Source organism: Lonchura striata, chromosome 1 (genome assembly GCF_046129695.1).
Source record: "Lonchura striata isolate bLonStr1 chromosome 1, bLonStr1.mat, whole genome shotgun sequence".
Lineage (NCBI taxonomy): Eukaryota > Metazoa > Chordata > Aves > Passeriformes > Estrildidae > Lonchura > Lonchura striata.
In genome coordinates, this window is record NC_134603.1 from 124530155 (window position 1) to 124556539 (window position 26385).

Here is a 26385-nt window from a genome sequence, read left to right on the forward strand (position 1 = left end):
GCGCCGCTGCCGGCACGGAGCCCCCGCGGCCGCGGGACCCGCTGCTCAGCCTCGCCCGCGGCGCGGCGGGCTCGGCACGCCCCGCGGGCGGAGTGCGCCGCATCCCCGGCAGCGGCGGCGGGGAGCGCCGGGAATGCCGTGAGTACGAGAGCGGGCCCGGGGCGGCGGCGCGGCCCGGCCCTGCCCGCCTCTCCCGGCGCTGGCACTCCGCCCTTCCGCGGCGCACGGGCAGCGGCTGCGGCGCCGGGCCGCGCCCCGCCGTCCCTCCCGGCCCGCGGGGAGCGGAGCGGTGCCCGTGCGCTGCTCCGAGCGGCGGCACGGTGGGGCGATGCTCCCCTGCCCGAGCCGCCCCCGGGAGGCGGCGGGGCCGCGCACCCAGCGGCGGGGCAGCGCGAGGCCTTCCCTCAGCCCTTCCCTTCCCTCAGCCCGCAGGACCGCGGCCGCGGAAAGGCGCCGCATCTCCCCGGGGTGCCCGAGGCTGCGGCACCGCGCTCTGGGGCACGTGCTGCAGAGCCCGCGAGGAACAAGCAGAGGGCTTCAGCCGGGGCCGAAATCTTCTGGAGGTGTTTTTGGGGACCACGTGCGTGTGGGCAGCGCTTCTAGGCGTTGTGTGTTAGTTCTATGGGTGCACCTTTTTTTTTTTTTTTTTTTTTTTTATCTAGAAAAGAGGTGAATGCAGTGTTTTTAATAAAATATGTAACGTGCATGTCGTCATTTCCATGCTCCACTTCCGTTCCGATACAGACTCATACTCCTGGAGGATTCCAAGGCCATTACTACTCCTACCAAGTGGTTAATGCCTAACAGTTCTTCCAGCACTAAGACTTTAGTTATAAAAAATCTTCCTCTTTGGCCTTCAAGTGTTGTGTTTCCTTTCAGCTTGGATTGTAGGAATGGATGTGCTGGCATTTGGCAATCCAGTTGTCCCCGTGCTACCAAATTCCCTGTGTTCTGTGCCCAGTGTGCTGTGTAATCTTATGTTAAATGCAATAAAAGAAAATTTTGATTAATTGTATTTTCTGTGAGAGAAACAGAATGTAGGAAATATCAGCCAACTCTGGTTTCGTTTGAACTGACAGAGGCAAACACTGCTCATAGAATGTCACTTTGGATTTAATGTCCTGCTATAATGAGTTAGGGAGCAATAAAGCAACGAAGCAGGGATGAGATTTGTTTAGATAAATGGTGAAATTGCTTTCATTGTCTTCATTTGTTCTCATCCTTGCCATTAAATAATCTTCCTGTAGTCTGGGTTCAGGTTAATTTTAGAATTTTTGGTAGGCAAGGAAGATACTCCTTCCTTTTCTTTTTCATGCCTAGCTGTCCATCTGCAAGAGTGAATTCTGTCTGATGGACATTTCCTACCAGCTTGATACCTTGCTTTTTATTTCTGTCAAACCAAGCACAGCTCTATTAAAATTTCCAGAGGAAGCTCCCAAGGCAGTTTTCTTAAACCTGAGTCCGTACCTATTCCCTGTCTGTTCAGTCAGGATGCTGTTGAGCCTTGTGGCTGTATTAACTTCCTGATGTTGCCTAGGGGCATGATTGCTCTGTGTCTTTGTTCTGAGAAGTCGTGAAGCAAGGTATTTAGGAGCATTGTCAAATCTGTGTTAAAGGTGCTATATTGGAAGACAAATAGGCAGGAATTTGGATAGAATGTTCTTGATTTGCAGATACATCTACACCAGCAAAATATGCTCCCTGCAAAGACGTGAGCAGCACAGCAAACTGTGGGAGACGTTGCGGTCATTTTGAGGCTGAAAACTGCCCCATCTCTCCTGCCTGGTGAGTGTTGCTAGTCCTCAAAAGCACTCTGTCCTCTTCCCTGGCTGTTCCTTTTGCTTGTCAAGAGTGGTGATAGGGAATGAAGGCAAAACACTATGAATTGGAAGTGTTACAGTCTGATGCAGTGGTTCATCTCATGAGATTTAGTGAGTTGGTAAGAATGCCAAATATTAGGACCTGGTTTTGCAATTTGTTTTATGGTAAACTCAGAAATTGGTGGCCCTTTTATTTTTTCCCAGAGACTATGCCTATGTGAGCTGGCTGTGTAGCACGGGCATCAGGGTGAGTGAGCTGTCATGTAAAGTACAAAATGTTTGTAGAAGGTTATGCTAGGCAAAGGCAGCTAATGCAGGCAGTGAGAATTTTCTTGGTGGTCCCCTTTGTTATCTTCCTGATAACAAATGAGTAATCTGACTGTTTGCAAAATATAGACTGCTGCAAAAGAAGTCCTGTGGATAAAGGAAACTAGTTTTGGTTTGAAGTTTTATTTGTTTTTTCTTTTTCCTTTTCTGCTGCAGTGGCTCTGCACTGCTTTATTCTGTTGCAAGTGTTCTCACTGAGATAAAAACCAGGGAGATTAAGGAGGAGACACATAAGAATGCAAAAAAATCAGTTTGAGTTCAGTTTAAGAAAAGGTCAGAGAACAAGAAGTCACTGGAAATATTTCCAGTGCCCACAGCTGAGGTAGTACTGCAGAGTTTGCTGCAGCTGCAGTTACAGTGAAAGCCCCAGAAGACTCTTTAGTAAAATGTTATGCGACTTAGACATTGCTCAAATCCTTTTGATGCAGGTGGTGTTGGAAAACACCCTTTATTTGTTACACAGGCTAATCCATAGAGGATTGATGAGGAACTAAATACCTCATCATGAATTTCTAAATACTGTGTGGAATATCTGAAATAGAATTTGGGAAAAACTAATGAAAAGGTCAGTTTGCGTCTGCAAAAAGGCTTTTTTCACTGATAATAAAATATGAAGCCTGTGGTCCAAGCACTAATAATCTGTATTCAGGTTTTCATTTTCTGTCAATAATCCTGAGTGCTCACTGCAGTATCAGTTTTTGTTTGAAGTCTGCCCTGTCTTACTCTAGTCTGTGATTGTAAATGACAAATCTAAGATCTGTGTGGAGCAAGACAGGTAATTAATCATGGAAGTGTGAATACTCAGCTGAGACGTCTTATGATCTTAGTTGAATTTTCCAGTCAGTGTCAGCAGGGGGACTTAAAGGAATGCTGCTGGATTAAAAAAAAAAAAAAAGTATTTAATTCTGGAGATATCATTAGCTCAGGTAACACATAGTTGAAAAACTAAAAGATTCTTTAAAATTATCAGATACTAATTTATTGCAATTGTTTGTTTAGCACCTGTGAATGGTTGTTTTTACCATTTCTTCTGTGTCTTTAGCCAGTCTCCCTTACTGGAAATCATTCTTTTTAAGTACCGGAAAATATATTCCTGGGGATAAGGAGAACCTTACGTTATAAGAGATGCTGGTAATTTTTAATTAAAATCATTGCAAAGCAACAGTAAGTTAATGTATGTAGTTGTGTAAGAGGTATGAATAACAGTTGTGAATAACAGTTGCAAATAAGGTATATTCAATTCAGCAGTAGTTATGCAAATGAAGAATAGCAAATTGGAAAACATTGAAGTTAAAAAAGAGTTCATAAATAAAAAAATTAATTGGAACTTTCCAAGGGTGTAGTTCAGAAATAAAATTTAGTAACAAAGATGCCAGCTCACGTATTTGGTGCTTTTTATAGAACAGTTGTTATTATCCATCCATGTGTTTACTCCCTATTAAAAAGATCAAGATAATTTGTGTGAGTAATACCTAATTGCCTTATGTGGAGTAAGTTTTATGTTAGGTAATAAAAGAAGGATCCTGTGGAGAGGCAGAAATCCTCTGCCACTGCCCCGGTGCTCTCCTCATCACAGTTGGTCTCTACGGGGTGCTCATTAGTAGACTCTTTTTCATAGAATTTCAGGTAGGCTGTGTAAGTTTTTCCTCCCAAACAGATTAGTAACCTGTGAATGTTCCTCCTAACTAGAATTCTTTTATTAGTTACTGAGAAAACTTGCACTAGGACAAGTGATTTGAACTCCTTCCCAGCTCAGAGTGGAGAAGATAGGGTGAAAACACTATGGTGTTCCTTTGTTAACACCAATTCTCTGAAGGACTTCTCAAAAGGAAAACGTAAATATTTATACTTTCTAACTGTAGTTGTTTGAAAACTGATGTATTCTTTCAGGCCTTAATTGATTCCCCACGATGTTTGGAAAAGCTACAAAGAATTTTGTGAGAGAAACTGACAGTGGAGGTGACTTGATCCCTGTCTCCAACTTGAACGCCTCAGACAAGCTGCAGCTTCTGAGCTTAGTTACAAAGAGGAGGAAATTCTGGTGCTGGCAGAAGCCCAAGTATCATTTCTTGACAGTCACCCTGAGTGATGTCCTTACTGAAGACAAACCAATAAAACCAGGTAAAGTCATACTCGGGCAGCACTATTAGTCCAGATAAAAACAGTACAATTCCTAATCTGTTTTGTTATTATTCTCAATTATGTTATTAGAGGGCTCCTTTCAGAGGAATGGTCTGAAGGAAGCCTCCATCCTTGACAATGAGATTAATGGATCTTTTCTCACTTGATCATTTATGTAACTAAAACTGGTATTAATAAATGTTAGTTAAAAAAAGAAGAAATTTTTGCCTGGGTAGAGTGTTAAATTAAGTGCTGAATGTTGTCAGGCTGTATAGACCTACTATTTAATAACAGTGGCTGTCTTGCAGCTACAGTAATATCCCCAGAATATTATAAGGGGTTGTATGTGATAGTAGTGTGAAACTGTAATGTGCTTCAGGTCAAAAGCAGTGAATAAACAGTGTCTTGTTTGGGTTAGTAGCCAAGGAATGCTTCCAGGCCAGGCTAAGTGAGTTTTACCACCCATTCTGTTTGTCTTGCACAGACTGTTAAAAAAGGCTGACCCTTGTACTTTTTTCTTCATCCAACTATAGCAGTTCCACCCATGTTTTAAGCTTAATGAGATAGAATCCCATATTTCTGGACATTTCATAATTCCATACAGGAAAATAGATAACTCCCTTACCTAAGAAGTTAATTGTAGCTGACTTGGAAATATAGCTGATTCAGAGTCAGCTCTCTGTTTTTTAGGTATATAAAATTCAGAGTTGTTTTAAACCAGTTAGATTTTTCTATTGGTTTGCAGTGAGCTTTGGGACAGCCCTGTGATGAGGATGTGTCAAAATAATGCCAAAATACTAGCACTATTGTACAAGCAGGTCTGCTTTGTAGTTTTCTTTGTAGCTGAAATAACTTTCAATCATTCCTTGTAAATATTTAATAGAGTCTGAGTTCAGCACTTCAGTCACTTTACGTTTTCCTAAAATGGCAAAATACTAAAGATAATAGAGCAAAGATCATGAAAACATGAAGAGAGGAGATGCAAGAGTTGCAGAGATGTAAATTTCATTATTTACCTGTTCATACTGATCCTTGCCTTTGCTAACTTGCCATATTTTCAGTAAGTATCTGTTCCTCCAATCCCTTAAGGATGGTTTCAGCACTTCTCTTCACAGAAATTACTGTTACTGCTTTTGTAGTGATTGTGGAGTCTGACTTTGCAAAATACATGGGGACGTTTGAAGGAAGCATTGAAGGAAGTATTGAAACATCATTTGTGAAGTTCAACCTGGGAGCTGGAGGGAAGGGTTACGTGGAAAACCAGTCCTCATTTGGAAACCTGAAGAAGCAGGAGGTTGACTTGCAGCAGCTTATGAAAGATGTCAAGGACAGGTATGTTTCTAATGTGGGTATTGTAGTGGCCAGGCGAGATTACTGAGCTGAAAAGACTTGGGCCAGCTGTGGTCACTGACCAGTTGATTTTGTAGTGTTGCCACATTTTGAAAATTGTTTTTATTGTAAGCTTTCATATTCATGACAAATCATATATACAAAAATTAAATTCTCCATATTTTGAAATCTTGTTAGTCAGACTTTTGCCTTTCTTGTTTTAAAAACATTTCTCTGTTACTTCATTTTACATTTTTGCATGAACTGCCACCTGGGACAAGAGCTAAATCCTCCCTTCTTTGAGGGACTGTACTGAGGTAACAATCTGGACAAAAAAATTAATTAGTTCTCTGTGTTACTGGGGCATTGAATATGGAAATTGAACTCAGAACTGCTAATGTTCTTGTAAGCAGGCTTTGTAATTTTGTGTGTGTGAGTGACCATGCTAGAAAATGGGATTATTTGAAGTTAAAGGAATAGCAAGGGTGAGCAAGCATAGTCAATGCATATTCTACTAGCTGAACAAAATACAGATCTGTTGCTTCCTGTTATACACTGTATTAACTGAGAGGAACCATATTCTTTATTTTACAACATATGCAACGCTTCCTCGATTCCTGTCGTGCTCTGAATCTATTTAATGTTGCAGTGGGAGTGTCATGGACCAAGGCCTATTTGACAACCAGCTGACAAGTCAGAGGTCTACTCTATTGCAGGTTGAGACTCAATGGGAGATGAGGGTCCTTCATTTGTGGCAGCATTGTACTCTAGATCTGTAGCAGGGGCTGTAGTGAATTTAAATAGCCTTTACTGATACTCTGAAGATAAAGATAGGTTTTTATTCTCAATGCAGAAGTTGTCAGAAGCAATGTAAACTTGCTTTAGATACACTGATGTTCTAGAATAATCAGTTCTCCATTTTCATAGGAACAAATGGATGGTGTTCCTTTTATTGTGAGTGTTCACAAGTTGACAAATTTATTCTAAAAAGGCACCTTGTTCTCTTTGTACTAAATGCCTTATTAAAAGCAGAAAATAATGGCCTAAAGGTGTGTACCAGGCTCATGTAAAATTAATCTGCATCTAGTATCAAGAAAATAGTCTCAGTCAAGATTTGGAGTTTTGTTTCTAGCACTAGATAGAGTCCTATGGAGAAACAAACTACATTAACTTTCATTTAAGATTAGTAAGCTTTTACTTGTAGTTACCTACTTTGTTCACAAAAAGAATCCTCCCACAACAAATCAGCACATCTTGGAGTTACAATCCTTTATGTAATTAAATACTCAGAAATATGTTACCTTCTTTTGAGTGTTGAAAATCAGTAGCTCTGCACTGATCTATGTGTGACTTCTAACTGAAGTTGATGAGTGTGCTACTTTATGCAAGGCACTAGGTCTTAGTTCATAAAAAAGATGCTCATAGCTTATTAAAGCTTATGATGCATAGTGTATAATTGAAACTGAGTCAGTCTGCCTTCTGCCAGGTCACTGAAAATGATGAGGATAGCAGTATTTTTAGTTTTTGTTCCAGTGTAATGCAGAAGCTCACTGGAAGTTGTTGGCAATGCCTTACAGATGAAATTCTACTTGTTCATAAATATTCTATGATTTATGATTGATTGTGTCTGAGCTTCAGGATTTCATCTTGTTCATGAGTATTGTGTGGAATTCAGGAGTGCTGATGCCTACAAGTTATTGATTTTTGGATGCAAAACATTACAGTACTTTTAAGAACATGTTTACCTGTCAGGCCTTGTGAAATGCGAAGCAGCAAACTGTTTTTGATATCATTTAACAGCATGTGGTGCTTCTGCTTGTTTGATCAATCATTGCTTAATTTATTATTTCTGCATATATAACTTACTTAAGTTGCATTTTTAAAATGTTCTTGTATCAGGCTGATTAATTAAAAATTGCAGATTACTAGCAGTAAACTCTAAAAAGTCAAAGCTGATGTGCCTTTTAAAATAAGTTATGTGAATCTTCAGAGTTGAGCGAGCTGAAAGTGCACAGTGGCAGGAAATCAGTTTCCTGTCACTTCTTAGGTGAACCTTCTGAAGGAGAATCTTACTGATTTTTAATTAGATTCCAGGTGCTGCATTGGCTCCTTTTTCTGAAAAAGGGTGACAGCTGAAGGATTTGGGATGAGATGCTTCCTGGTTTGCAGAAGTAATGACATTGTAAATGCAGAACACAATAATTAACATAATATGCAATACTGAAAATAAAGTTAAATTATAAGTTTTAGGTGCACAAACTTGCCATATTTGCTATTACATTATTTTTGATTTTGTATTACATAGTGCTTGCTAGTACACAGAGCACTGTAACATACTGATACATGCATGACTGGGGGCAGAGTCCTGTGCCTTTAGCTCACTTGGTTTGCTATGGATTTAAGCTATTCCGTCTTCTATTTTAATGCTTTCAGTACTGTCTGCCATAAGGTCCTCTTAGAGAAGCTGATGAAGTATAGGCTGGATGAGCCGCTTTTCAGTGGTGCTCAGAGACAGAGCAGAAAGCAATAGGCACAATCTGAGACACAGGAGGCTCTGTCTGAACATTAGGAAACTATTTCACTGTGGGGGTGACTGAGCACAGGTTGCCTGAGGCAACTGTGGAGTTCCCCACCTTGGAGACATGATCTTTGGCAGACTGCTCTAGGTGGCCCTGCTAAAACAGGAAGGTTGGACCAGATGACTGTCCAACCTCAACTGTTCTGTCCTCTTCTCTCCAGTAAAAAGGATTATGAGGATATTATAATCTCTGTTCTTCTCATATATTAACAAATGTGCTTGTTTGTTTTTTACCATTTCACTAAAAGTCATGGAAGGTGATTGAATCAGAAGTTCTGAGAAGACAGTGATAGCAGTCAGTCACTTCACATCAACTGCAGAAAAAATTGCCTGTCACACTTCTATCATTTTGTGTGAATGATTCCTAACTCTGTGATTGGCATATTAGGAAAAGAATTCTGTTTTTAGCAGCATGTTCTGGCATGGCTGAAAGATACTTTCCTACTGTTGCTTATTGCACTTTAGTTGAATTAATAAAACTGCATAGTATTGTCCATCCTGAGACAAAAATAATGTTTATTCTTAATCTGAGTACAGTGGAAATTCAGACCGTTTTGTGATTTATTGTTTAAAACTCCTTGAGCATTTATGAGTGTGATGAGAAAACCATTCTGTTTTCTGCCTAAGCTGCTACATGAGGTAATATAAAGTCACAAAGTGTTGTGGGACAGGATTGAATAAAAGCAATTGTATGTGCCTGTGATTTAAAAAATAAGGAGTATGTCAAATAGAAACTAGAGAAACTACCTGTCACTTGCAGTCTCAGAAGTCTCTGTTATTCTTAGGGAAGATGTTCTGTGAAGTACATGTCGGGTTATTCTGTAGGGAAAATAGCAAAATGCTATCAATAAGCTGACTATTGCAGATGCTGTGTTCTGTAAGAAGTAGGTCAGAGAGGTTATATTTGAAGTGGATTAACAAAAGAAATATGCATCTGTGCTTGCTGGAAAATGGCAGTGAGATTTTACTCTCTGATACTCATCCCTATTAGAGCAGGAACAAAGCTGAGTGAAGACTCTCACTTGTATTTGTATGGAAGACATCAGACTATTGCGCATTATAAGTGAAGTGGAGCAGGCGCTGTGAGCATGAGCTGTCTGTGTCTCTGCAGCTGGGAGAGGAGGGGTATTGAGGTGACATTGCCCGGTACAGGACTGAAAAGGTTTTTTACTTGTAAGTAGTTTGGACCAGTGAAAATTTGTGCAGACAAGCAGCAGTGGTGATTTCAGTGTGAGGATGGAGAGTACTTACAACAATACCAATTCTTTTTGGTATTTGTAGGAAATCGACAAGTACCTTGCTTTGAGGATTTGTGGGTGGATTACCGAGATGGTTAGACAGGATTTGATGGAAAAATGGCCCTATGGCCTCTCCTTTGTGGGAAATGAGGTCAAATTCTCTGCTTAAAGGAAAGACCCTCAGTCTCAGCAGTGGGGTTTAGAGCTTGCTCGTGCTCTCTACTTTAACTGTGAGAGCCTGCTATGTTGCCAGGTGTTGTCTGTTTTTTCTTGTCTTTATTTGGTTTCTACCTTTCTCTTTTCTTTTCTGACTCCAGTCTGCAGCAAATTGCCTTTGTGCCTCTATTGTCTACTTCTTTCCTGATGCAAGAAGAAAAATACTGAATGAAGTTGAAAAAGTCTTCGCATTACAGGAGAATAAAAGTGTTTAATCTAGTTAAATGTGGAGTGAGACCAAAACTCAAAGAAATTATTTTGTTTACATGTTTGACCTGTAAGACTTCCAGCATAGTAAATCATTGACCTCAGGAACATTGTTTAGGCAGAACAAACAATCAAGCAAAACCCCTAATTTGTATTTTTAAAATAATTTTTATTTATACAGGCTTGTACTCTGTGTGTTGATAATGGGACTTGGCAAACCAACATCTCATTATATTTTCTACTGTGTTATTTTTGAGTGCTTCAGCTCAGCTCCTTGGGGTGGGACGGGTAATGGTGATGTAGTACAAATGGCACAGGGTTGGTGGGGGCTCTTGTACTGTGCAGAGTGAAAGAGATAGTAAGAGCCACGTTTGTAGAACAGAAGTAAAAGCTCTGAAACATGACCTGTAAAGTAAAAAAATTCAATGCAATTTATGTGCCTTGCATGAATGTATTCTCAGAGATTTAACTTGGCCATCTTGTGTTACTCAGATACTTTCTTATATTCAGTGTTAGGCTGGCAAGTAAGTTCAGTTCTTGCAAAAATAGACTCATAGACTCAGCGGCCATTGCCCTGCAATACTTGAAGCCCTGTTCTGATTATCAAACTTTAACCTTCTTGTGGTTTGCTCTTGATGACTGTTTTCAGCGATAATTTAGATAAGATGGGTCCTTGCTTACCTTGTGTCATCTCCTGTTTGAGTTGCTGAGGAGAGCAGAATATTTTCCCTTCAACAGGCTGTGCCCCAGTAATAACTCATGATGTGCCCACATGCAACCCCAGAGTTCTGTTTTATGATAGAAAGTTCAGTGCCAGAAGTTTAGAGGAAAGCACTTAACTGTGCTATCCTCAAAGAAGAGGTTTCTGTAGCTGTGGGCAAGGCTATGTGTTTGAAAGCTCTGAACTTGGAGCTCACTAGATGTACTGGGCAGAGGAAAACATTTCTGACAGCTTTACAATAGGACACATCCCACTGAAGGCATTTGAACCTTGGGGCTGTGGCAGTGGCTGTCCCTGGCACACATTCAGCTCTGTGCAGGGGATCTCAGGTCACCTCTGGGCACTGCCTGGGGAGTGCTGCAGCAGCAGGTAGCTCTGTGTCCCTGTGTGTCACTGTCACTCCATAGCCCTCCGTGCTGCAGCAGCTCTTCCAGCATTGCCTCCGGGATTTGTTCACTGCCCCTCTGCAAGGTAACATCTTCTGACTCTTCTGCTCTGCCACTCTGCTGCTGCTTCTGCATCTGGACCTCAAAGCCAGCAGTGTGACAGGGTCTGAGCCAGTCCTGCCTCAGGCAGGGTACTGTAGAAGCAAAAGTCTCTTGAATTTGTTTGGTAATTCATTTCCATAGCATTAGGTCATATTCTGTAGGCTTTTTCAATTAACACTTACTCAGAAATAGCAAATCTTTATTTAATAGGTGTTTTTCTACCTTTGTTTGAGGGGTTTCTTTCCTGTAAATTTCGGAGATATTCAGCAAGTTTGTCATCCTTTTGAACAGTCAAAAAATACACTTGAAAGCAAATGCTTATTTTTTTGCTTCTTCATTGTAATCTTTCCCCTATGGCTCCCTAGGTCAAATGTTAAAACTGCAAGTTCTTAGTATTTTTAATTTGTATTTTTAGGTTGCTTAGCACACCACTTTAAAAACATTAATAATTATTGTAACATATATGATAGGCTTGATAGACTGTAAATAATGGCTCTGGTTTGGCAGACACTTCTGAGAATGATGAGGTTTGTGGCTGCTTGATATTTCTTGAATTTTTGCTTAATCCAATGGTTCATTGCATTCCAAGCATAAAGCATGACTTTGCACCAAATGAGAAAAGGTTGTATTAATAATCTCAGGAATGTTTGGGGCTGCTGCATTGCTTCAGAGGTATTTTCTTTCCCTTGTCTAAACAATCAACTTTAAGGTTTTCAGACAGTTCATTCCAACTGATTGAACTTTCATATAAGCATGTAACTCTCCAAAGATCAAAAATTGCCTGAGGATATTTTTAATTCAATAAAAACCCCAGCTGACTTCAGACTTATACAGACTGCATAAATTCAAAACTCCAGAATCTAATAAATCTAAAACTTTTTAATTAAAAGTGGAGATATCTCGATTTAAATTAATTGGAGTCAGACATGTCTTTCTGTCACATTTTTGGGAAATTGCCATTTAGCTCCATGAATAGCCATTTACAATATAAGGGAGGAGAAAGGACTGAATAATTTGAGGCTGGGATAGCAGTCCTTTAATCTTCCAACAGTTTTGCTAGATTCTGTTCCTAAAAAATACAACATCTCATCTGAGGACCTCCAGTGAATATTTTGCAAAAGTATAATATAATTGACACATTTTAATCAATTAAATACAATTAAGAAGTTGCTTTAACTGTCACCAGAAAGTCTGTTAACACCCCAAAAGACAAGGTAGTGGATTTTGTAACATTTTCCTAGAAGATAAACCACCTGTATTGTTTCTGGGAGTTCACTTTCTATCTTCTGCTCATTCTAAGAAGAACCTAATGTTAGAATTATTTCCAGCAGCATTTAAACAGATGCTGAATTATGTTGTGGAGTACAGATGGTTTATTAAGTTGGTGCCTGGGCTAGAGTTTTGAGCTCCCCCCACAGTTAGTTTCTCTTTTGACCGTGACAGTCCTGATCACCAATTTTAAATTTTGAGTCTATACCAATGAATAACACAGGACTTTGAAGCAGGTGAGGTTTTTTCAGTAATCCCCAGTCTCAAAATCAATGAAATCTTCTGTTTTCTCCTTCAGCCCTTTGAAATACTCAGTCAGTGCTGGTCCCACTCAGCCTGTTTGGGGTTTAGGTGAGCGCTGAAACAGATCCATAGCAAGCAGTGGGGGTTGGCACTGAGGCATTGCTGTCATTTGTGTCCTCCTGCCGTGGCAATGTCAGTGCGAGCTCACAGTAGGAGAGGATTCAGTCCAATGTTCAAGAGCCTGACTGCTTGGTTTTGTATTACCCAGGAAACTTAAAGTTGCCTTTGGTTCCCTCTTGCTTTTTTGTTTGCTTAGAAATTATCCAGACAACAGTTTTTGCTCAGAGTAGGGAATCAAGAATTCAGTATATATTCAATATGTATGTGAGGATTTACTGTGGAATACAGATATTTACTGCTGCCAAATAACAAAAGAGGACATCATTTTGAGGAGGCTGCTCATAAAGCAACCATTGTCATTTTTACAATAAAAGCTTCTTCAAGCAATTAAGAAAATGTGGTTGGTTTTGGTTTTCTTTTTTTTTCCACATTATAGTATTGTTAATGGTATATTTTCTTTTTCAGAACAATAGATCTAAACAGTAGTTTACTGCAACAAGTAATAGAAAGAAAGCGTGAGGTGTTGTGCATCTTGAGAGAAAAGATAATTACAACTCAGAGGTGTACAATATCCGAACATATCCAGACAGAAGAAAAAGTCAGTGGTGTGATGGGATGCACTGCAAAAACAATAAAGGTAAAAGTTACTAAAAATATGCAAGGATTAGAACATTTACACATTATCTGAGAAGAAATTATTTCTCCAAATGGACTTCAGAGTATTTTTTGTACTTTCCTAATGTGCTGAACAAACTGCAGTGCTTGGTTGTGAAAATTCTGTATGGTAAAATGTTTTTTCCATTGTCTTTCTGGCAAAAGATGCCATATTTTTGTATGAGCCTGGAATGTAGTTTCCATCAATACTATTGAATTGTGATTCCGTTTCTCTGTAGATTCCTGCCTACAGAGAGCATGAAGCAAACCTAAAACAATTCATTGCAATTGAATAGCAAAATGCATTGCTGAATCACATTTATTTGAAAAGCCAAGTAATCGTTCATCACAAATGGTTGCAGTGTCTACTGAGTTTTCATATTTATTGGGATCATGGGAGTAGAGATTAACTGCATTATGAGGCTATCTGACCAATTGCCTATGAATTGAGAAGGAACTACCAAAGTCAAAACGTGCTCATTTATTGCAAGTTTGTTTTTTTTTTAAAGCTGGAAATCAGTTCTATGTACAGTGTGTCTCCAGTTGCAGGAATCCAGGAACTGCAGTGTAGCAATCCCCTTTTCAAGTGCCACCTTCCTGGTACCAGCCTCCAGCTGGGCAAAAGAAATGTCACAGTAGAATTGGGCAAGGCAAGGCAGGACACTCAAGTGGGTGCTCATTTCCTAGTGACATGGGGCTTCATGTGTGGCAAAAGCTGCACCTGGAGCTCAACTTTGTGCTAGGACAGGGTAGCTAAGAGAGTGAGAGCAGCTCTTGGCACTGTGTTTTTACCTCATTTCTTTCTTAGATGCCAGATGTAAGGTGTAACACTTTGATGAGACATCATGAAGAATAAAGCATATTCTATTCTCCCTCTGCATTTTTCACCTTAATTACTGTTTAAGCTATGCAGTAGCTGAATCAGATAAATGGTGAATAAATCTGTCTTGCAGGTTTCAGTAAGTGAGGATGGAAGTCTGGTGAAGGATTCTAGCGTGATCCTGGAAATTCCTCCTGCAACCACTATTGCCTATGGTGTAATTGAACTGTTTATAAAGCACAATGGCCAGTTTGGTAAGTGAAAAGCTCTTCTTTTGTGGCACCCAGTTCAATTGTGGACAAAGCTGTTTGTCAGACAATGATTTTTGTGTTTCCCTGTGCATGAAGGTGGTTATGTTGTATGCTGTCCTTTGCCTTGATAGTTATTTGTGCTAGAAATACAGATTAAATAATTTTAAAATTTTGATATAGTAATGCTTTTTTACTTGCTTGAATATACTGTAAACTCAGAATGACTTAGGTTTCAGGGAACCACAGGAGATTGTGTAGCTCGAGCCTCTGCTCAAGGCAGACCCAACTTTTGAACTTTGATCTAAGTTCAGTTAGATCAGATTGCTCATATCCTTGTCTATTATAAAGTTTTGATTTATCATCAGAGACAGAGATTCCATTTCTCCTCTGAGTAGCCTGTTCCCATATTTGACCACTATGGTGGTGAATTTCTTTTCCTTAATATCTGCTATTTGCTAAATATCTCCAGTCTGTGAAGGTAGGGCTTGTACTCAAGAGTCCAAAACCGGACATAGCACTCTAAGTGCACTTTACCAGTTGAAAATTCAGTTCTATCAATCCACCAGCTACAGTCTTGTCAGTAGAGCCCAGTATGCAGCTGTTCTGGTTTAGGGCAAATTTGGGAGCAAACTTCAATAACTGCAAGGGCAAGGTACTGATCCTCTCAGATTTATTGTCCATGTCTTTTGCTGCAATTTGCTACCAGCCAGCTGGCCCTTGGCCTGGACTATTCCCTTTTCCTGCTGCAGACAGTGACCTGAATGTAAATCAACTATCAACCAGGAATGTTTAGACACCAGTCATGTTAAGAACAGAATCGTTCATTCAGGACTGGAATTTAAACTTTTCTAGCTCACACTTTCATTTAAAGATTGCCCTCAGAATGGTTGCAGAAATGCCCTTGTCATGTTGTCTGGTCATGCTTTACTTACGTCAAGTCGAATATTTTTCGGGTTGAAAAAATGTTGAAATTGGCTTTGGGGGGAGTTGTATCTCTGCTCTGCACAATCACTTGGGTTTTTCTTTCTTGTCTATCCTCATTTAAACTCACGGACCTGAAGGAGGTTTCAGAGGATGTTATGCAAGGAGGAATAAAATCAGATAGCAGAGCTGGAAGTTGGGAAGGACTGACATGGAGAGAAACAGGGGATACATTGAAGAAATAATTGGAGTAGAGTTGAGGTTTGAATCCAGGATGTGCTTTACTCGGATAAGAAATGCAGAACATTATCTCTCCATCATACTCCTTCTGATATTAAAGAAGTCTGTAGGCTCAGGAATGTAACCTGTAAAAAGTTTCTGAAAAGTGGAATTGCTCTAATGTAGACTGAACACAGAGATAGTAGCAGAGGATGTTGACGTCATGGTTATAATAGAACTGTAATTCAGAGTGGTGAAGTGCAATTAAGGCTGTCTGACTACATAGGTATGTAACTGATAGCCTACTTAGATGATTTTTACATGAAATTATGATGTCCTACTAGCTGAGAATGCATGGGTCTTGTTAATGATCTGTATTTCTCTGCTTATTTTCCACTTCTGCTTCTTTTTCTGCTTTTTTTTTCATATTTAATATTAAGATCTTTTAAGCTTCCAAACCAGTACAGTTTGTTTCATTGTTTATCTTAAACAATTTATGTCCTGCCTCTTTTCTTTTTTAATTTGTGCTATTTTCTCTTGCCTGAGTGTAATTGAGAAGGTAAAGGGGAGAAACTGATAACAAAATTAGGGCTTTGCCAGCGAGAGTGAGTATGGTGGAGCCTAAACTTCAACTTGTTAATGTCTGAGCAGCAGGGATCAGTGTCTGTTTATGGAAATAGCAATAGCCTTTGAAGTTAAATCCAAGGATTTATGTAGTCCTTTCTTGAGAGACTGAAAGTGACTAATAGTAGGTGTAACCTAAAGGGATTCTCTTCACTGATAATTGTGGAGTAAGATGCATGTAAACTTTTATTGTTTCTTTTACTTTCCTAATGCCAGTACCTGAGTTGTTCTGTTAGAAAGAATGGTATATATTTCTTCTAAATGTTCTGACTAAGGCAACTGGACATATTTGGGTATTTTTATAAAAAAATTAAATTAAAAAAAGAAGAAAGATCTGATACTTTTCTGATCCATTTACCATTGTGCTTTCCTGTAATCATTTGGTTTGATTTCTACAGGCAAATTTTTCACTCCATGTAAAAGCTGTTTCTGCTTTAGGCTTTGCACTTTTGTGTCTCTGAAGTTGCACTGAAGTGCTTCTTGTTCTTCCTTTACAAATTGGGATATAAAAGCACCCAGCTGATTTGTTTTGTTCTGTTCATGGCTCTATGTGTGTGGTTTGCTTTTTCTTAAATGTCTGTAAATTAAACAGTCCAAATATATCCACTTTTCTACATAAAGGAGTACTTTTTATTGTTTTCATTGATCACCTCTGGTTTTATTGCATTTTTGTTCACATTTCTGAGTAACTAACAAACTCTAACTGCACTTTTGGAGGTTTGTCGTTGATTAATGTAATAGAATTCAATACAGAATTTATTAACGGTCCTTTTAATACAGAATTTTGAGTCCTGTGTTTTACTGTAAATTGAGTCCTATTACAAGATTTAACAACATCCCCTGAAAAGTTTGATTTCCCTTATTAGCATCATTTTGCCTCAGGAGGGGAGGCAGTGTATTAGCACAATTTTCCTCCTCAGGGTTCATGTGAAAGCTTTGTTATTTTCAATGAAAGTAGCATGAATGAGTTGGCCTTGTGGTGCCTCAGCTGCTGTCCAGGGTCTTGTTGCTTTGGGATGCTCTTTGCTTGTGTTAATCACTTTCTGCTCCTCTGTAGCTCCTTCTTCTCCATGAAGGGTTATGCAAGCATAAAGGTCTGTCATCTTTCTTTCTCTATAGCAGGGATTTCTTTGTCTGCTTTCCCTTTGAAAAAGCTTTTTGCTGATGGAGTGCTCTCCATGCTTTCTCATCTGCTTTGAATGTCCTTAATTTAGTAAGACAGACACTTACAACTGCAGAAAGGTTATATTTAGGTTTTGTTCCTGGTACATCTGAGCACTGTGCTTGATTAGTTACATTTTTTTTTTCCCTTTGCTGTCAGGTATTACTTTAAAATTGAGTTTCTCTTGCTAGCCTGCTTGTGTTTTCCTCATACCTGCTGCAGAGTGCCATGGGTACAATGCCATGGGTTCAAATCTTGCATTTGAGCCAATGAAAGATGATCAGAATCTGCATAGAGCTTTGACTGTATTCTGCATCTTTAGGGCACAGTGTTGGACACATGAGCTTAGAATTTGATACTCCAGATTTCTCAGCATAACTCTTACAAAGGCTCCCTGTACCTTCCAGGAAGCCCTTAACTTCATCAGGCTGGGGGCACTGGGATGGCAGGACAAGGACAGTCCTGTTCGGGTGAGTTTGGCCAGCGCTTGTCACAAAGATGAGGCAGAAAGGGTAATCCAGCCAGGGCATATTATTTCCTCTGTGATGTTACTGGAGAGAGACAGTTACTGCAGAGTGATTCTGTTAGGAAACATCCTGGGTGATCTCCTTTAGAGACTCTCAGAAGTCTCCTGTTGTCCACCTGGAGGACTTGAGAATAGACCTGTGGCTTGGCTGAGAAAGAGGAGTCTGTCAGTGCCGTGACCAACAGAAGCTCTGTGAAGGACTCTCAAGAGTTCTTACAAATCTCAGAGAATACTTTCATGTGTCTCCTTCATGAATGGATCCCATTGCCTGCATTACAGCATGTCTCTTAGAGGGTAGAAAAAGTACAGACTGGGGGATGAGAGGCTGGAGAGCAGTGCCATGGAAAGGGACCTGGAGGTCCTGGGCAGTGGCAAGATGAATCTGACTCAGCAGTGCCCTGGCAGCCAGGAGGGCCAGCCCTGTCCTGGGGAGAGTCAGGCACAGCATCCCCAGCCAGACAGGGGAGGGGATTGTCCTGCTCTGCTCCGAACTGTGGTTGCCTCACCTCAAGTTCTGTCTGCAGTTTTTGGGTACCACAATATAAGAAAACTCTTAGAGAGTACGCAGAGGAGGGCAACAAAGATGTTGAAGGGCCTTAAGGGGAAGCCATATGAGGAGCAGCTGAGGGCATTTGGTCTGTTCAGCCTGGGCAGGAGGAGACTGAGGGGAGACCTCACTGCAGTTACAACTTCCCTGTGAGGGGAAGACGGGGACAGATGCTGATCTCTTCTCTGTGGTGACCAGGAACAAGGAATGGCCCAAAGCTGTGTCAGGGAAGGTTTAGGCTGGATATCAGGAAAAGGTTCTACACCCTGGGGGTGGTTGGGCACTGGAACAGGCTCCCCAGGGAGGTGGTCACAGCACCAACCTGACAGAGTTCAAGAAGCGTTTGGACCACACTCTGAGGTACATGGTGTGATTCTTGGGGATGGTGCTGTGCAGGCCAGGAGTTGTGTGTGATGATCCTTGAGGGCTCCTTCCAGCTCAGCATATTCTGTGATTCTGTGAAAACATCAAGAATTCCTACCTGCATCTTCTGTCTACAGCATTCTGGTTTACAGTGTCAGCAGGAAGTTTTCATGTTATTTTCTGTCTATGTTAATTTAGTTCACAGGAGCTGGTGTCATGTTCTGTAGGAGGCAGCTGCACCACGGGTCTTGTCTGTACACACTGTACCAAACATCAGGGCTGCAGGAATGCTCAATAATTCACATGCACAGCAACCGCTGGCGTTCTCTCCGTCTGGAAGAGACGAGACAAGGAGAAATGACATGCGAGAACTCTAGAAAATACAAGCTATCATCTCATTCAGTAATTGCTCGTGTATTTTATTAATTATTGTTTTTGATTGAATTTCTAATTACAGAGTTCTGTCTGCTAGATGAACAGCAAGGAGGTTTTGAAAAAGAAAGTACAGAAGGCTCAGCTTATCCTCATTCAGTTCAATTCAGAGATGCTTCGTTCCTCTATCAGCCAGATGCTGTTGATAATGAGATGTACTCTGGGGCTAAAAACCTCGTTCCCAGTGATGCTTCTATAAGTATATTGAAACAAGGTATTACCAGAAATGTTTTGCATGATTACATTACAGTGCATTAAATAACCTGATAGGCAGAAATAATCTGGTACAATAGTAAGTAGGAAATCTTGTTAGTTCATTTTAATAGCTCTTATCAGATACTCTTGGGAGAATGCATTGAAAGAATATAAAAAATCAGTTTGCAGTAAGTGTATGCGGTGGACTCTTTTTGTGAAAATTCTGAATCCATCTGTCATAAATATCATCTTACAAAGTCAGATGGCTCTTTTACATTCCAGATAACCTCTGCAAGTTTAGTGATCATACATGATTTCATTCAGAAAGGGTCACTGAAAATAGTTTCTCATTATTTGAATACTCCCAGTAAAGCTTCCCAGTTATAGGTTAAGTCTCAGAAATAGACATCTCCCTTGCCTTCACTTAACCTTATTATTTTATGAGAAGCTTTGTAACTGAGAAAATCAAAATGTGATTTAAATGGAGATTTGTAAATTGGTATAATGGCCCAGGTACAAGTTTTTATTGTAGAAATGTAGAAAGAAGAGGCAGGAATGTTACTGGTGGAATGAAGAAAGGAAAACCAGTCAAGGCCTCAAAATACACCGTGTTTTTTCTCAGTTCTTGGTGGAGTTCTTACAGCTGATTCTCCTGATGAATGTCACCCTCTTGGCTCTAAGTTTCACCCATGATTAATGGTTATTCAGTAAACAATGTGTAAAAAACACTTGTGAAAGAATGGTATGCCACTGTTCTATTTTTTGTTTTAGTTTGACATATCTATTTGCTTTTCTTGCTTAAATGGCTCAGAGATTTCTTTAAATAATTTAACCTCTGCTGTCTCTTGGAAAATTAAAAAGTTAAAAAAATTGTTTTTACTAAAGAATTTGGAAGTACATTTCATTTTCTGTTATTTGTGTAGACAAATTCATACCATTGCATCAGATAAACAAAATACTTGTCTGTGGCTGGGCTTTTTTCTTCCCCAGTGAAGTAATTTTTTAGTTATAAAGGATGTCTTCAAACAGAGCATGTTTCTTGACTGGTGTGACATGAAGGAAAATTTATTTTAAACAAATTTGAGAACACTTATATGCCCACATTTTTGGAATGTGGAAAAAAACCATTCCAACCTTCCAGTTGGCATTATTGATTTGAAAGCTTCATTTTTTTAGCAACATGGTAATTTTATGTCACAGAAGATTTCAGTATCGTAGTTGAATTGTGAGAAAATGAATGCAGAGCACTCCCTTGTACTTAATGAGTACTCTTCATTCTGCCATATAAATGAACATTCTCTGGAGATAAACTTCGAAGTGGGAGATTTAAGATGTAGTTAGTTGCTTAACATTAAAGTATTGAACTTCAGAAATATTAGAAATACTGTACAGCAAAATGTTGGTTCTTGGTAGCTGTTCTTCTTTCTTAATGTTTGCATTAAGGTTTCATTGGCTCCTTAGGAAATAAAATCAGATCTGTTCAAACCTTCCGCTATAACTCATGCTGGTGGAAATCAGGATGTCAGGGATGTTAAGGTGTGGTGATAAATGAGCTTGTGAAACATATAGCAAAATGTTATCTGTTTTTACTGGCATTTGTGTAGAAATACTTAGTTTTATTTTCCACTGCTTTCTTGGGAAAGATCTGTCACGGTTGAAGATCCAGTTCCAGCCCTTTATGAAGCTTACAGAAGACAAGCAAAGAGCTTTATATAAAACCCTTTGTGAACTCTTACTCCATGAAGAAATGGTGACTGCCCTGGGGGACATGGTAAGATGAAGAACCTTTGGATTGCTTCCTAAAAGTAATTCCAGAATAGTACTAGCATTCTCTTTTGCTTGAATTTTTCTTTTTTCAAGAAGTTTTGCATATTCTTTTGCTTTCAGTTCGATGATATCTGCACAGGAGACAAGCCAGATCTGGGGGAGTTAAAACTTGAACAACAAAGAGACTTCCTTGACTTCTTGCAGCTCTTAGGGTGCAATTTAAAGAGTGAGCTGTTGTTTCAGAAATATCAGCCTCAGGATGAAGAACTTTTCTCAGCTGCTCATCTTCTTATCAGTGCTATATCTGGTATGTTGTGAAGAGCCCTTTTAAAAAATTTATTTTCCTTTTAGAAGCTCCCTCCATGTTAAAGCTTTTATGGCTTTCTTTGAGCAGTTGGTGAGTTGCATGAACATAAATTGTTCTGTTCCCTTTTTATGAGTTTGGTATACTATGCTTAGCATTCCTGGCTGTGAATTAAACTCAGCCCTCAATCACTGACAGATTCTTGTGTAAATTACACATTCCCCCAAGACTGCTCAACTTTGCTTCTGCTGAGTGTGAGCATTTGCAGTTTGGCAAGCTAATTTCTGTACTTCCTGCATGCCAGAGTCCTTCTTGCCTAAATGCTGAGAATTACAAATTAGGTGTTGTCTCCTGTGTAACAGTGTATATTGTTCAAGTGCAAACTAAATTTAGCAAAAATGAGTTTTACACAGAGACGCTGCAATTAGAGGGTTGTGTTGCAGCTGCTGAAACAGGAGATTAAACATAAATGTCAAACAAATGCCATCCTCACAATCTAGTTGGCACCACAGTGTTAATTAAAAGCTACCTGCAAAGTCCAAGACAGACTTCCCTGGATTTTTCTCTTCTCTCTTGTATATAAAAAATTCCCTAACATTAAGATAACGAAGAGAAGTCCAGTGTAAATTGTGGCACTGTGCAGCAGAATGTCACTGTGCATCCTTATGTGCACAAGACCCAGGTGGGAGAGCTTAACTCATTTGTGGAGAGAGAAAAGAAATAGAAAAGAGAAACCTGGGGATGTGGTATCAATTGTCAGATGCCATTAACAGCAGGGCACAGTTAATTGAGTATTATTGCCTGACTTTGGACGTAGTGTCTGCTGCTAAAGTCCAGACGTAAGTGTAGCTGGATCTAGATTCAAAAGCTGTTTTATGCTTGTTGCTTGTGGTAAGAATTACAACCTTTTTGTTACAGAGTTGAAGGGCACCATAGGGATCAGTTAATCCATCTCCCAGCATCGAGGCAGTCTCGGCTATGCCATTCCTCTCAAACTGTGCTTTGCAGAAGTTGGCATCATGTATGGATTTTGGGAGCATGGTTTATTCAAGGCCTGAGTCATTCATCCAGCCTGCAGACTCAGAGTTAAACACTGAGGAGATACTTAGGGAGGAGGCAAGGTGATGGGGAGGAAACCCCCTTTTCTACAAGTGCCTTTTCTTAAGGACAGAGATGGTCAGACCCTCTGTCCATCCCATTCTGTTCTGCCGGCAGGAAGGGGCTGGATCAGCCTCTTCCAAACATCCAACTGAGGAGGACCTGTTAGCTCCCTGATAAAGCTCCTGTTCAGCAGCCAGCCTGGTGCAGGGTTCACTGGAAATGACCTTTGCCTGTGAATGTGTGCTCCACAGAGCTGCCTGATGACACCCTTGTCCTGCTGCGTGCCTGCTGTGATCTTCAGGTTGTTCCAGCCTTGTGTGGTTTGGTGAGTAATGGGGATGAGATGTGCTCGTGGGCACAGCAGCAGGAGTGGCTGTGTCCTCATATTTCTCCACAAGAAAGGAGGAGATGTCAAGCTCCAGTGGGAATTTCAGCTGTAGGCAGTGCTTAGCCAAGGTCAGAATCTGACATGGCAAATGTCAGAGGCAAATGCAGCACGTGGATATCTAACTTCTGAATATTGCTGTATTTGGAAGATTTCATGGCTTGGGAGCAAAAGAAAATTGTGACTTAAGCTCTGGTTTTAATTTTCTAACAGTCTCACTGTTTTAAAGTCTCAGTAACAAGTAATCACCTCTCCTTGGGAAACAGAAATTTTGCTTTGATAGCAACAGCGCTTGAGCCTTGGCAGACCCTGAAGTCTCAAAACTCTGAGGCCATTTGTTGTAACTGCTGAAGGAATGGTGCAGGGCATCAGAGTAATGGAGCACCTCTCCTGTGAGGAAAGTATAAGAGAATTGGATTTGTTTAGCCTGGAAAAGAGAATGTTTTGGGGTGACCTAATTGTAGCCTCCCAGTACGTGAAGGAAACTTTGGAAAAGATGGAGAGAGACTTTTTACAAGTGCATGTAGTGACAGGACAAGGACTGGATTCAGACTGAGGGAGGGTAGGTTTAGATGGGAAGAAACTCTACTATGAAAGTGGTGAGGCACTGGAACCTCTGGTGAGGTTGCCCAGAGAAGTTGTGGACGCCCCAGCCCTGGAAGTATTTAAGGCCAGGTTGGATGGGACTTTGAATAACCTGGTCTAGTGAAAAGTGTCCTTGCCTGTTGCAGAGGGATTGGAACTAAATATTTTAAGGTCCCTTCCAACCCAAAACATCTATGATTCTGTGATTTTTTTAAAGTTTCTTAAAGTCACTTAGAAAAACAACAGTAAAATCCTTTAAATATGTAGGGGCAAAGGGAATTCTTCTGTTTGATCAGAATGACAGGTAAGTGTGAAGTGCAGTGAGAGAAGTTGAGCTCAGGGAATGAAACCGTAGGAAAGATGTTTCCCCTTAAACATGCCATAGAGCTTTGGTTCTGGATCAGTACATCGTACTTTGCAGGGCTAATAGCAAAAGGAATCTTGACCTTTTGCTGCTGCCTTGTCAGCTCTCCGGTGGTTTTTTATGAAATTGAGCTGTGCAATGGCAGGAACAGCAATGCCTGGAAAATGTTTTAATGTCTCTGTCCTTTGCTCTCTCTCCTGAATACAGCCTAACATCGCTTCAGCTGATGGCACTGCGGCACTGAGCAGTCCTTTGGTGGCCACTCTCACTGACAGAAGAAGATTTGAGGTCGTGCAAAGGCTGTTTGCTTCATCAAACATTAATCTGGAAATGACAGAGTCTTCTGTAAAAGCTGTAACTATGAAAGAACCGAGATTCTTCCCACTTGTTCTTTATGTTGCACTGTATGGATTTCATGCTTTAGGTGGGAATGTATAGGACCTGTACTGAGTATCCAGTTTTTTCTGTAGCCCGTTGCTTCTTTTGTAGCTCTGTAATTTTGGTGTGTTTAGGATCAGCAGTAGAGCTATTCCGTTGGTACTTGGGGCAGCACAGCCAGGAATTAGGGTGACCAGGGGACTCTGCAGTTTCAGTGGAAAATACATAAATAAGGAATGAAGGGGAGAAATTAGAAAAGAGAGCCATGGGAGAGAAACTGAACATAGCTGCTCTGGTAGGTGTCAAATCTGCAGGGCAGTGAAAGCCAGATTGCTTGCATTAATATGCAGGGGCGAAAACAGCAAAGTACAAACTGCGTTTTGTAAGCAAGCAAACAGGCAGGCCCTGGAAACCCAGGGTTCTGCAATGCAGCAACTGTTTTTCTCCTTAAGCCTGGGTGTGCAGAATGCCTTCACTCTGGAGCAAGTGCAATTGAGGGCTCTTAAAAAGGTACTTGATTAGATTCTCTTATTAATTATTGTTGACTTTTATGGATATGAACTGCACACTGCAGGAAATAACAAAGCCTCTTTTTCAACCACCAAGACCCACTTTAGGGATTTATACCGCTGTACAGCATTTCTGTTTTCTGCTGTTCTTACTCATGTTCGCAAGTTTCAGCTGTTTAAACTGCATTCTGAACTCTGGCATGGCAATGCCTTCTGGTGTGTGCACCTGAAGGGTCCCTGCTGCACACCACAGAAATGATAATTTTACCCAGATGACATTTTCAGTGCAGATATTTTGCTTGTTTCTTTGACTAACAGAAAGGTATTACTAAAACACTGTATGCTTTAACTATTTTGCCTTTTTTTTTTCATCATAATTTTTTATAATAACCGATGGAACAGAAATGCACCAAAGATCACTGTAAATGTGGGCTTAGGAAGATGTTCAAAGTAGGTGGAGTATCAGTGCTTAGAGACAAGATCGTGAGATGGCTGAGAGACAAACAAGCAGGCACCTGTGTGGGGGTGATCAGTAAACAGGCCCCGCAGCGTAGCTGGTGGGTAGGAGTTCTGCTCAGTTTCCTGCTCTATTCCCACATGGCCCTGAGCAGATTGTCTAAGAAGCATTTAAAAGGTCACATCAGTTCAGCTTTCCTTGAGGACATGGACTTTGCAAAAAAGCACCATTGTGCCTTTCCACTCCCTGAGACCTCAGGATAGCTCTGCATGCTGGGATGTGGGCGTTTCTGCATCTCATCTGTTCAGTGAAGCTGATGGTGTTGCCTGAACTTTGTGCTGGTGTAGAAGGAAAGATCCTTTAGGAGCTGGAAGCATGGAACTGTTTCTGGGAGCGGTGTGTTAAGTGGGACAGTTGTCTTTTGCCTATCACTACTAAAAGTTGCCTCTGTAATGAATTTACAAAAACTTTCTATTAAATACTATGTCAAAACAATAGTATAACTTACGCATGTAATTTCCATTGTTTTTCTTTTGGGGACTGCATCTTTGAAAAACAAGCGACTCCAGGCTGGCCTCACACGGAAAATGCTTTTTCAAGATGTGGTCTTACCCAGGAAAGGATTTGGTGAAAGACCCATAGGGTGCTTCAGAGGAGGCTGAAGCTTGTCTCATAAAAGGTTTGATTTCACACCCTGTCTTAACCTCCTCAAAATACTGCTTTCCCTTTGCCTTCCCCAGGAGGAAGGTTGGGGAATCCACACCTTTGCAATGCAGGAGGAGGTCAGCAGCCTTTCAAGGAGTATGTGCTACCTGCAGAGGCCCGCAGGCTCTGCCTTGCTGCCAGTCCCCTGCACTTGCCTCCTTCCAGCTGCTCTTTGTCCACTGGCCCATTCCAGCGTGGGCCCAGGAGATCAATTCCCTTTGTGCTGCAGTGCTCAAAAAATCAGGTGCCCAGATTCAGCAATGGCAACTTTCCCAGGATGGCTGAAGAACCCCCAAGGTCTCCCTGTGTGTGGAATGGGGATTTGGCACATTTGTGAACATGAAGATAAACAAGACTAACTGAAAAGCTGCTTTTATGTAGGTAGAGCACCAAAATCCACATATAAAAGGCAAGATTCAAAAACTGGTTCTTGATACAT

At 40.6% G+C, this 26385-nt stretch overlaps 1 protein-coding gene across 3 annotated transcripts; it reads left to right on the forward strand.

Annotated features, from left to right (window-relative positions):
• Window positions 1–35: 35 nt before the first annotated feature.
• GSDME (gasdermin E) lies at window positions 36–25736 on the forward strand. Of its 3 annotated transcripts, XM_021538237.3 has the most exons (12): window positions 71–138; window positions 426–580; window positions 1674–1785; window positions 4038–4268; window positions 5408–5600; window positions 13143–13314; window positions 14285–14405; window positions 19222–19410; window positions 21035–21162; window positions 21279–21465; window positions 22815–22888; window positions 24105–25736. In XM_021538237.3, exons 4-12 carry the CDS (start codon window positions 4058–4060, stop codon window positions 24333–24335), a joined length of 1506 nt encoding a protein of 501 aa, XP_021393912.1. In that variant the 5' UTR covers window positions 71–138; window positions 426–580; window positions 1674–1785; window positions 4038–4057; the 3' UTR covers window positions 24336–25736. The 3 variants fall into 3 exon arrangements, with proteins under 3 accessions (XP_077643577.1, XP_021393912.1, XP_077643574.1); XM_077787451.1 differs by lacking the exon at window positions 426–580 and having other exon boundaries at window positions 36–138; XM_077787448.1 differs by lacking the exons at window positions 71–138; window positions 426–580 and having other exon boundaries at window positions 588–1785.
• The last annotated feature ends 649 nt before the right edge of the window (window positions 25737–26385 follow it).

Excerpts from the sequence above, each read along its gene's own strand:
- GSDME (XM_077787451.1), top strand. The coding sequence starts at position 4,058 with ATGTTTGGAAAAGCTACAAAGAATTTTGTGAGAGAAACTGACAGTGGA. Across the intron at positions 13,315-14,284 it reads GCACTGCAAAAACAATAAAG|GTTTCAGTAAGTGAGGATGG; the intron begins GTAAAAGTTACT and ends TCTGTCTTGCAG. Across the intron at positions 21,163-21,278 it reads TGACTGCCCTGGGGGACATG|TTCGATGATATCTGCACAGG; the intron begins GTAAGATGAAGA and ends TTTTGCTTTCAG.